This window comes from Dama dama, chromosome 11 (assembly GCF_033118175.1).
Source record: "Dama dama isolate Ldn47 chromosome 11, ASM3311817v1, whole genome shotgun sequence".
NCBI classification, from domain to species: Eukaryota; Metazoa; Chordata; class Mammalia; order Artiodactyla; family Cervidae; genus Dama; species Dama dama.
The window spans coordinates 18475805-18488191 of NC_083691.1; the positions used below are offsets into that span (position 1 = coordinate 18475805).

General features: G+C 38.6%; 1 protein-coding gene across 2 annotated transcripts in view; it reads left to right on the plus strand.

Annotated features, from left to right (window-relative positions):
- CPSF3 (cleavage and polyadenylation specific factor 3) overlaps nt 1-12387 on the plus strand; it is a 34708-nt gene that overhangs the window by 20509 nt on the left and 1812 nt on the right. For both annotated transcript variants that reach the window (XM_061154789.1, XM_061154790.1), the window contains 7 exons: nt 14-166; nt 1138-1246; nt 2813-2911; nt 7686-7780; nt 9516-9603; nt 10533-10602; nt 11651-11747. In XM_061154789.1, coding sequence (XP_061010772.1) covers nt 14-166; nt 1138-1246; nt 2813-2911; nt 7686-7780; nt 9516-9603; nt 10533-10602; nt 11651-11747 — 711 coding nt within the window. The remainder of the gene's footprint in view (nt 1-13; nt 167-1137; nt 1247-2812; nt 2912-7685; nt 7781-9515; nt 9604-10532; nt 10603-11650; nt 11748-12387) is intronic.

Here is a 12387-nt window from a genome sequence, read left to right on the forward strand (position 1 = left end):
TTATGCTTTGTAGATTTTAGTCCATGGAGAACAGAATGAAATGGCCAGATTGAAAGCAGCCCTGATTCGAGAATATGAAGATAATGATGAAGTTCACATAGAGGTTCATAATCCTCGGAATACAGAAGCAGTGACCTTGAACTTCAGGGGAGAAAAACTAGCCAAGGTAAAAGGTTATGGTTTTTAATCCTATCCATTCCTAATAGTTCATAATCCCTTTAGGGAAATGTATATTAAGAAAATCAAGCTCTTAATCGAATCAAAATAATGTGCTCAACAATGATTTCTGTCTCCTCAGTATGTTAATACTATAAGACTTTATCCTTGTGTTTTTAGGATTTTTCTATTTCCACTAGTATGTTTTTTCATATGGAAAATTTTCAAATAAATTAGATTTTGAGTTTCATAGCTTTTAATCCACATTCCCAACTTACTTTTCATACCTATATCAGACAGTAAACAAATGTCCATTACTGTTTTGTTTTTTCCACTACTGTTTTTTACTACATCCAATACAGTATTCTGTCTACCTCCTGGCATTCTCCCTAAGAAACTGAAGATAGGCCCATGTCTAAACATAATGTCTGTGGATACGATGGAATTTATAAAAATTTGTCTTTTCAAGAGTTAATCATTTTTGATGAAATGTAAGATTTTCACAATTTAAAGAAGAAATACTCGAGAAAAAAATTTTTCACCTGGAATTTTAGTGGGATGCTGTTAAGAAGTCTGCATTTTTACCTCCTGTTCATCAAAAGTCTTTTTAAGATACCGCTAACAGGAGCTTTTTTGTGATCTGTCTGAAGCTTTAAATATCAAGATTGTTAATGAGCAACTTGACAGAATTCTTTTAGTACATGAGCCAAATTCCAGGAAGCTGTTTGATAAATATAATTTCTTCCAGTCAAATTGAGGAAAATTTGCAGAAATTAGGATATAAGGCTTTTCTTGCAAAGTAGAGCCAACTGTTGTATTGACTCCTGAATCTCACTGTTCACAGAACTTTCCGGGGGATAGTTTAATGGAAAGTTTCAAATGGTCATCATTATGATTGAGTCCCTGAATTGTTAATTGCGTTTCACAAGATTCTGTTCTGTTCAAATTGTTTTGGGCTCTTTTTCTTCTTTTTTAAACTAGGTCATGGGCTTTTTAGCAGACAAAAAACCAGAACAGGGCCAGCGGGTCTCAGGAATACTTGTTAAAAGAAACTTTAATTATCACATACTATCTCCTTGTGACCTCTCCAGTAAGTATACTATTAAATGTCGAATGTAATTTGATTTTAGTAGATTAAAAAAATCTGGGACTTCCCTGGTGATTCAGTGGTTAAGACTTCCTGCTTCCACTGCAGAGGGCTCAGGTTCAATCCCTGGTCAGGGAACTGAGATCCACATGCCTTGCAGCCAAAATAATTAATTAACTAAAATTATATATTTTTTAAAAATCTATAAGAAAAAAAAAAAATCTGAAGAACTCTTACCTAGTGGCCAAATTTTAAGTAACAATCTAATAACAGAGTACAAATAGTCAAAACTTAATAATCTAGTTAACGTTATTTGAAAAAAATCTTCCTTGAACTATTAAAATGTTTAAACAACTTTTTTCTTAATTGGAAACATAAGCTCTTCTGTAAGACCAATTGGCTACTGCTGATGCTTCTCAAGCCTGTCTTCTACATTTCACATGAAGTACTGGTACCTTCATTTCCTGAAATGATGTTAGACTCTCCACGTAAACTTTTTGATTTGTATGACCTGTAGTGTTAAGTTGCTTGCTGAGCCTTGTGTTTAAGCCCATGCAAATATAAGCCATCCTTACCTGTGCAGTAACTATGTTATTTGTGCATGCGTGCTAAGTCGCTTCAGTCATGTCTGACTCTTTCAGCCCTATGGACGGTAACCCGCCAGGCTCCTCTGTCCTTGAGATTCTTCAGGGAAGAATACTGGAATGGGTTGCCATGCCCGCCTCCAGGGGATCTTCCTGAACCAGGGATCAAACCTGCGTCTCTTACACCTCCTGCTTTGGCAGGCAATGTATTCTTTACCACTAGCACCACTTGGGAAGCTCCAACTATGGTATTATCTTCAAGTAAATAACTGTGCTCAATTCTATTTATATGACACTAATAAAAATGATTTAGCAAGGAATAAGAAATAACAGCAATGTTTAGGATACAGCTGTGAGATGAGCCAACTGTCAGCTTTCAGACCATCACACAGTAGAAATATAACTTGTTCCCTTAACAATTGGTGAGGTCTTACTCTATGCCAGACATTGTGCCAGGTACTGGAAGACTTGAGATGTGTTGAAACACACCGTCCCAGGCCTCGAAAAGCTCTCTGTTTAGGGAAAGCATGTTGTGAAGAGCTAATGACAGTACTGACCCAGGACCTACAGAGTGCATGAGTATGTGAGGAGAGAATGGGCCTAGAAGAGTTGTGAAAAGCTTTGTAAACCAGTTGGCTTTTATGCCAGGTGGTGAAGGATTGCTAACCAGAAAAGATGGCAGAACACAGCTGGCCTACTGACTTGGAGTTGTTTAGTGACCTATGTGTTTACGGAAATGAGAGTGCCTTCTGGAGCACAAGTTAACTGCTGGCTGGGGTGGGGGGGGGTCGGGTGAGGGGAGGGGGTAAGGGGAACGATATAGAATGGGAACCAATTGCAGAGCACCTTGTTAGCTTGAAAAATGTGTTCTTGTTTATTTTGCTTTTACTTCTCTTTCCTTTACTCCCGATCTGTTTTTGCAAATTGTGTTTTGTGGAACTAGTATTGTTTTTTTACAGCATATTTATTTTAATTTCCTCTCCAGATTATACTGACTTGGCCATGAGCACTGTAAAACAGACCCAAGCCATTCCATATACTGGTCCTTTTAATTTGCTCTATTACCAGCTACAGAAATTGACAGGTGTGTATTTCTTGACATTCACTTAATTATTTTCTGTTTTTTGCATGAGTCTATATTGAGGAAAGGATGTTAATTTTGGTAATTGTGTCAGAATTGCACAAATTTTATTTGTACTTCCCCTGGTCATGTTATCACCTTTAGGTGAAATTTTAAAAATAGACTGATAAACATTTTTAAAATCCCATAATATCTCTTATTATGTGGAATGGAATGGCAAACTACTTCAGTATTCTTGCCTCAAAAACCCCATGAACAGTATGAAAAGGCAAAAAGATAGGACATTTGAGAGATGAACTCCCCAGGTCAGTAGGTGCCCAATATGCTACTGGAGATCAGTGGAGAAATAACCCCAGAAAGAATGAAGGGATGGAGCCAAAGCAAAAACAACACCCAGTTGTGGATGTGACTGGTGATAGAAGCAAGATTCAATGCTGTAAAGAGCAATATTGCATAGGAACCTGGAATGTTAGGTCCATGAATCATGGCAAATTGGAAGTGGTCAAACAGGAGATGGCACAGTGAACATCGACATTCTAGGAATCAGTGAACTAAAATGGACTGGAATGGGTGAATTTAACTCAGATGACCATTATATCTACTACTGTGGGCAGGAATCCCTTAGAAGAAATGGAATAACCATCATAGTCACCAAAAGAGTCCAAAATGCAGTAGTTGGATGCAGTCTCAAAAACAACAGAATGATCTCTTCATTTTCAAGGCAAACCGTTCAAACAGTAATCCAAGTCTATGCCCCGACCAGTAATGCTAAAGAAGCTGAAGTTGAACAGTGCTATGAAGACCTACAAGACCTGCTAGAACTAACACCCCAAAAAGATGTCATTTTTATCTATAGGGGACTGGAATGCAAAAGTAGGAGGTCAAGAAACACCTGGAGTAATGGGCAAATTTGGCCTTGGGGTACAGAATGAAGCAGGGCAAAGGCTAACAGAGATCTGCCAAGAGAACGCACTGGTCATAGCGAACACCTTCTTCCAACAACACATGGACATCACCAGATGGTCAACACCAAAATCAGATGGATTATATCCTTTACAGCCAAAGATGGAGAAGCTCTATACAGTCAGCAAAAACAACACCGGGAGCAGACTGTGGCTCAGATCATGAACTCCTTATTGCCAAATTCAGACTTAAATTGAAGAAAGAGGGGAAAACCAGTAGACCATTCAGGTATGACATAAATCAAATCCCTTATGACCATACAGTGGAAGTGAGAAATATATTTAAGGGACTAGATCTGATAGACAGAGTGCCTGATGAACTATGGATGGAGGTTCATGACATTGTACAGGAGACAGGGAGCAAGACCATCCCCAAGAAAAAGAAATGCAAAAAAAGCAAAAAGGCTGTCTGAGGAGGCCTTACAAATAGCTGTGAAAAGAAGAGAAGCGAGAAGCATGGGAGAAAAGGAAAGATATACCCATTTGAATGCAGAGTTCCACAGAATAGCAAGGAGAGATAAGAAAGCCTTCCTCAGCGATCAATGCAAAGAAATAGAAGAAAACAATAGAACGGGAAAGACTAGAGATCTCTTCAGGAAAATTAAAGATACCAAGGGAACATTTCATGCAAAGATGGGCTCAATAAAGGACAGAAATGGTATGGAGCTAACAGAAGCAGAAGGTATTAAGAAGAGGTGGCAAGAATACACAGAAGAACTGTACAGAAAAGATCTTCATGACCCAGATAATCACAAAGGTGTGATCTCTCCCACTTACCTAGAGCCGGACCCCTGGAATGTGAAGTCAGGTGGGCCTTAGGAAGCATCACTTTGAACAAAGCTAGTGGAGGTGATGGAATTCCAGTTGAGCTATTTCAAATTCTAAAACATGATGCTGTGAAAGTGCTGCACTCAATATGCCAGCAAATTTGGAAAATTCAGCAGTGGCCACAGGACTGGAAAAGGTCCGTTTTCATTCTAATCCCAAAGAAAGGTAATGCCAAAGCATGCTTAAACTACTGCACAGTTGCACTCATCTCACACACTAGTAAAGTAATGCTCAAAATTCTCCAAGCCAGGCTTCAGCAATATGTGAACTTGAACTTCCAGATGGTCAAGCTGGTTTTAGAAAAGGCAGAGGAACCAGAGATCAAATTGCCAACATCCGCTGGATCATCGAAAAAGCAAGAGAGTTCCAGAAAGACATGTATTTCTGCTTTATTGACTATGCCAAAGCCTTTGACTGTTGGATCACAATACACTGTGGAAAATTCTGAAAGAGATGGGAATACCAGACCACCTGACCTGCCTCTTGAGAAACCTGTGTGCAGGTCAGGAAGCAACAGTTAGAACTGGACATGGAACAACAGACTGGTTCCAAATAGGAAAAGGAGTACGTCAAGGCTGTATGTTGTCACCCTGCTTATTCAACTTATATGCAGAGTACATATGAGAAACGCTGGTCTGGAAGAAGCACAATCTGGAATCAAGATTGCTGGGAGAAATATCAATAACCTCAGATATGCAGATGACACCACCCTTATGGCAGAAAGTGAAGAAGAACTAAAGAGCCTCTTGATGAAAGTGAAAGAGCAGAGTGAAAAAGTTGGCTTAAAGCTCAACATTCAGAAAACTAAGATCATGGCATCTGATCCCATCACTTCATGGGAAATAGATGGGGAGACAGTGGAAACCGTGTCAGACTTTATTTTGGGGGGCTCCAAAATCACTGCAGATGGTGATCACAGCCATGAAATTAAAAGACGCATACTCTTCGGAAGGAAAGTTATGCCCAACCTAGATAGCATATTTAAAAGCAGAGATATTACTTTGCCAACAAAGGTCCATCTAGTCAAGGCAATGGTTTTTCCAGTGATCATGTATGGATGTGAGAGTTGGACTGTGAAGAAAGCTGAACACTGAAGAATTGATGCTTTTGAACTGTGGTGTTGGAGAAGACTCTTGAGAGTCCCTTGGACTGCAAGGAGATCCAACCAGTCCATCCTAAAGGATATCAGTCCTGGGTGTTCATTGGAGGGACTGATGTTGAAGCTGAAACTCCAATACTTTGGCCACCTGATGCAGAGAGCTGACTCATTGGAAAAGACCCTGATACTGGGAAAGATTGAGGACAGGAGTAGAAGGGGACAACATAGGATGAGATGGTTGGATGGCATCACCAACACAATGGACATGGTTTTGGGTGGACTCCGGGAGTTGGTGATGGACAGGGAGGCCTGGCGTGCTGCAGTTCATGGGGTCTCAAAAAGAGTCGGACCTGACTGAGCAACTGAACTGAACTGAGTATCTCTTATTCTTGATCCACATAAAATTCTAAAATTGATAGTAGTTTTTGCTTCTTGTATTTAAAATCCACTTCAGTTTACATAATTTTTATACCTAGTATACCTAAATTTTATAATGTCTTTTCTTTGTTCAATGAAAATAATTTTTCTGGTTCTATCAGTACAGATCTATAGACCAGGTTTTTTAAGAGTGCATGACCACTGCCCAAAGGTCAGTAAAGAGTAACCTCTTCTGTTTTCATATTAGACCATTTTTAATTGGAGACTTTTGTGGATGAACATCATGAAGGTCAAAGACTAAAAACGTGGGCTCTCTCTGATAAACAAGAGCTTCAAATTGCAAAGTTATACTTTTTATTAACATGTTCTTTGTAATTGACATAGTACAGTACTGCTAAAAGATGAACCAGTAAAAAGAACATCTTTTTTTTTTTTAAACCTCAGAACCTCATGTTAGAAAATAACACAGGCAGGAGGGGGGATCAGGAGGGGGGATCGGGATGGGGAACACATGTAAATGCATGGCTAATTCATGTCAATGTATGGCAAAAACCACTACAATATAAAATAAATAAATAAAAAATAAAAGAAAAAAAAGAAAATAAAACAGGAAGTTAATAAAATATGTCTGAAAGTGTTAAGTGTCAGCTGCTGAGCAGCTGAGCAGTTAACTGAGCAGTTGTGTCCAACTCTTTGCAACCCATGCACTATAGACCTCCAGGCTCCTTTGTCCATGGGATTCTCCAGGCAAGAATATTGGAGTGGCTTGCCATTCCCTTCTCTAGGGGATCTTCCAGACCCAGGGATTGAACCTGGGTTTCCCGCCTTGCAGGCAGATACTTTACCATCTGAGCCACCAGGGAAGCTCAAAATATGTCTGAATTAACCCTTAATTAAAAGGTTACTGGGAAGACCAGAAAAGCTTTATCTTAGACAATGGAATTGCCCTGTAGAACTATTAAAACCTGTTAAGACAGAAGGTAGAAGTGACGGTTCATGTTAAATATTAAGATGCTAGTTGCTGAATCTCTTTGTACAAACATAGATGTTTGACAGACATCAGTTTGCAATTGATAACATGTTTGTTCAAGGTAAATTGTATCTAGTTATGTGAACTTTTGTAATATAATGCATGTTGATCTCTTTCAATTGCTATTAGCAATTTATATAAAATCTACTTAACTATTTAAAGTCTGTCTATACACGTGAGTTATTAAATTTTTTTCATTGTATCATCTTATTTCAGCTATCTCTATAAATAAATAATTATGCTCTAGAAGATTATTTTTAATTTTTTATTATGGCTTTTTTCCAAAATTTTTTATATTTACACAATTTTTAAAGGTTGCTTTCCATTTATAGTTATTACAAAATACTGGCCGTCTTCCTCATGTTGTACAGCACATCCTTGAGCCTATCTTATACCTAGTAGTTTATACCTCCCATTTCCCTGCCTTATATCGCCCCCTTCAAAAAATTATATACATCTTAACAGTTTCTTTTTTTTCAGGTGATGTGGAAGAATTAGAAATTCAAGAAAAGCCTGCTTTGAAAGTGTTTAAAAATATTACTGTAATACAGGAACCAGGAATGGTGATATTAGAAGTAAGATGAGATCATTTACCTAAACAAGGAGGGGGAAATGTTTTGAGTTCACATGTAATTATAGCGAAAATTGGGTTCTTCCAAGTCAGGAAAAAAAATTGTTGGAAAATATATGTGTGTATATTTTTCTTTGCAAGATCAGCTTTAAATATAGCATAGCTAGGCATTTTCTATATAGTTACAATAGCATAGACACTAATAAATTAAGACTTAGTATTTAGTTTGTGTAATGAGCCAAAGTCTCTCATATGAGTAAGTGTTAACTGATTTTGTGGTATCCTAGAATGTCTTCAGTAATATCAAAAGGTTTTAAAATTCTCAAGATAAAAATATAATTGTTACTTTAAAGCAAACAAACTTGTTACGCAGTTCTTCTTAAGAGGGTGGAATCCTGAAGGTTCAGTTAGCAACATTAAAATGACCCAAATCCACAAAGGCTCGAAATGATTAATTTAGATAAATGTGGTTCCCACTGTATAATTTTATTTATTTTTTCCCTCTGTTATAACTTTAAATTCATACTGGTAGAATTTAGGACCCACACACAAATGACTTTGATGGTTCATTTTCATAGGTTGTGAAAGTCACTCAGTCATGTCCAACTCTTTGTGACCCCATTGACTATACAGTCCATGGAATTCTCCAGGCCAGAATACTGGAGTCCGTTACCATGCCCTTCTCCAGGGATCTTCCCACCCCAGGGATCAAACCCAGGTCTCCCACATTGCAGGCAGATTCACCGTCTGAGCCACCAGGGAAGCCCTTTCATGGGTTGGTGTCTATTTAAAGAAGGATTTTCTCAGTGAGTCCTGGAACTGAATGATCCAGGAAGATACCTTGTCTGTTTCTCTGCCTCACGGCAGAGTGTAAATTTCCCAGCTCTGTGGTCTACTATTCTGTTTATACATATTACTTTTTAAACAAACAGAAAAAGATCGGTCAGTGCTGATCCCACTGCAGTTCTCTTGAATTGTATTTATAAGGCTAAAAGTAACTGAAAAACTGTCAAGAGAAATAGTTATCTATAACATGAAGTTATATAAAATAGTATATTCATATAAAGCATATCTGAGAAAGGGGAGAAGTTATTACAGACATTAATTTAGCTCTTGCTACTAAATACTATTAAGAGAATGCATTTTTTTATTTCCTAGAATTAACATGCCAAAGAAGATCTTCAAGGTAGATCTTCAAGTGACTCTTATTGCTTATAAAAGTACTCTTTGGAGAGATAATAATAAGAGGCGGGGTGGGTGGGGGTCTCACCTAACCTAGTAGACAGGGAAGACTTTCTAGAGCATTGGGCACATGGCAGTGACAGAGGATCTTAGGCTTCATATGAGAGACAGAAGTAAATCTTTAAAGACGATACTGGCTGTGCTACTAAAATCTAGTGGCTAGAAATTTGAGTTTGAATCCTAAAACTAGCAATTAATTACTGTTTATGTTATGCAAATTACTTTTGAGTCAGTTTACTCCTTTATGATGAAGATGTGAGTTAAATGAGAGGATGCCTATAAGACACTCACCACAAAGGACGTACTTGTTGTTTAAAAAAAAAAAAATTAGAGAAGTCAGCATTATTAGTTAATTTCAGTAAATAATGGGTCAGTTGATTTCAGCAACATGCTAGAAGCGGGAGTCCCCCACGTACAGTCTGTGGATGGGTGGTGGTGATTGCGGTTTGTGGGCGTGGCTGGGCCGTACCCCGCTAATTCTGCCTCTTGCTTTGCAGTGGTTGGCAAATCCTTCCAATGATATGTATGCAGATACAGTCACAACCGTGATACTAGAAGTTCAGTCAAACCCGAAAATAAGGAAAGGTACAGAATTACTTCATTTTTTTCAATTCTTTCATTTCTCCCATGGTTCTGTGAAATAAAAAGCAGAAAACAGTCCTCAAGAACTTGAAATCTCTTGATTGTTTCATTCCTGTAATTCAAGATATATGAATAACAGTGTATATTACTAATATTTTACTTACGTTTTATCCTGAGTCTCCATTTGTGCTGTAAAAATGTGGTTGCAATTAACAGGAAGATAAAAATCTCTTTAGTAATAGTCCTCTTAAGAACAATCAGAAATTCCAGAATATTGCTGAATTGAGCCAACATTTCTAATATGAAAATATGCTGCTATATTCATGTCTAGTAAAACTTGTTAAACAAAACGGAATTTCCATTGGGTGCAGTTTTGCAGTAATTTTGTTTTCTAAGAAGCATTTTTTAATCAAAACACCCATAAAAATATCTTTGTATCATTTCTTCATAGTTTGACTCTATTTCATACATAACTCAGTATAACACATGTTAAGGTACACATGTACGGTGGGCCTTTGTGTTCCTGGGGAGGAAGCTATGCTTGAAACATTCTGGGAAGCCTCACATGCCAGCTCTATTCTAGAAGCACCTTCAGTGAAACACTCTGATTCTTCTTTGATAGCATTTGCTCCTGTTTCGTTTCTTAAGCTGCTAACACCTCAGTCTAGATCTGGAAACAGCAGCTGTATCTGTACCTGCATGCATGTTCAGCCCTACCTGCCATTTATTTTGAGTCCCCTCATTCTGAGGACACATAAGCTACACATTTTCCTCAATTTACCTCCACAGGTAGATGCTGTATGTACGTTTGTCACTTAAAGGATTCCAGTTAACCATTTTGGTTTCTCAGCAACTATCTTCTGATTGTTGATTTGGAAATTATCCTAACCAGGAATATGGACATTGAACCCACCGTTGCTTTTTTCCCCCAGGTGCAGTACAGAAGGTTTCTAAAAAATTAGAAATGCACGTTTACAGCAAGAGGCTGGAGATCATGCTCCAGTAAGTGTTGCCTGATTACTGCTCAGCCGGGTAGTGACGCAGGAGGGAGGCGCTCAGTGGTGCCATCGCTGCCTGGCTGAGACGCTCAGACGAGGCCACCGAACTGGTCTGGTGCCTGTTTTCTATCAGTAAAGTGGCTTGAGCTGCTTCCTTCCAACTAAACACCGCAGCCACTGCTGACTGTAACTCACAGGAGGCTTTTGGAATTGATCTTAGAGGCCCAGAGAGCCAGTGGACTGGGGTGCTGGGATTTGAAGACTACTCCAGTGCTTCGTAGCTGTGGGGCTTTAAGCAAATCTGTGTCTGTTTCCCTCCCATCTGAAAGGGGCTCCTTACCAAAATGAAGTGAAAGTGAAAGTCGCTCAATCATGGCCGACTCTTTGCGACCCCATGGACTATACAGTCCATGGAATTCTCCAGGCCAGAATACTGGAGTGGGTAGCCCCTTTCCCTTCTCCAGGGGATCTTCCCAACCCAGGGATCAAACCTAGGTCTCCTGCATTGCAGGCAGATTCGTTACCAGCTAAGCCACCAGGGAAGCCCCCTTAGCAAAACACATACAGGTTAAGATAATGTATATAAAGTACCTAACACAGTGCCTGCTGAATGGAGCATTTTTAGTAAACGATAGCTGTGTATTTTACCTGTCTTGTAAAATTAATAAAATACCTGAAAGTAAATATATCTCAGGGGTAGATGGGGATAAATGCTGTGGCTGACAGTAAAGACTCTGCCTGCAATGCATGAGGCCTGGGTTTGATCACTGGATGGGGAAGATCCCCTGGAGTAGGAAATGGCAACCCACTCCAGCATTCTTGCCTGGAGAATCCCACGGACAGAGGAGCCTGGCGGGCTATAGTCCATGTGGTCACAGCAGAGTTGGACACTACTGAGCGGCTGACACTTTCACTTTTCGGGGGTAGGTATAAGTATTACACTTCACAACTACAGGCTATTTCCAATATTATTTTCGCCAAAATATATAAAACTGTACTCTACATATTTATAAAGCATTTTCCACTAATAATGCATCTTTGTTTATTTTAAGGGACATATTTGGAGAAGACTGTGTTAGTGTAAAAGATGGTTCTATTCTTAGTGTCACAGTAGATGGAAAAACTGCTAACATAAACTTGGAGACACGGGTATGTAGCTGTTCATTTCTACATTTCAAGACACTTGGGGGAAAAAAGTGAAAGCAAAACTCTCTTACATTTTGGCATTTCCTTCCAGTTTTTTCCTACATTTTAAAAATTATGTTTGTGTTACCAGTTTTGCGTCCTTACTTTTTATTTCTCTTTTGTCATAAGCATTTTTTGCATGTTGCTGCATAGCGCACATTTCCCTTGTCTTTATTACGCCACTGTTTTCTATTTGCATAATGTGCCTTAACCTCAGCATTTCTCTAGTTTGGCATCCAGTTGACTCCAGATTTTTCAGAGAAGTTGCTCTTCTGTTGGCAGCAAGATCCAAGTGATTTTTCTAAACAATGGGCTTCCAGAGTGTAGGGCCTCCTCCTACCACACCCAGCAGATCTTTCAGGATTATGTCACAGGCAGAAATGAATAAGTATATCCTCCTTTTGGAGTTGTTTTTGAAGATTAAAACAATTCTACTAAAGAAATAACACTTTTGGTATTTCTTCTGTATAAACTTTGGCTGTTTAGATGTTTTGAAAAAACACTAGATTTATTTTACCTCAATAAGAAAAACCAAAAAAAGCTAAGAACCTAGAGAAGAAATATTGAGAGCTAGTAAACCTATGAAACAAACATTCAAATCAGA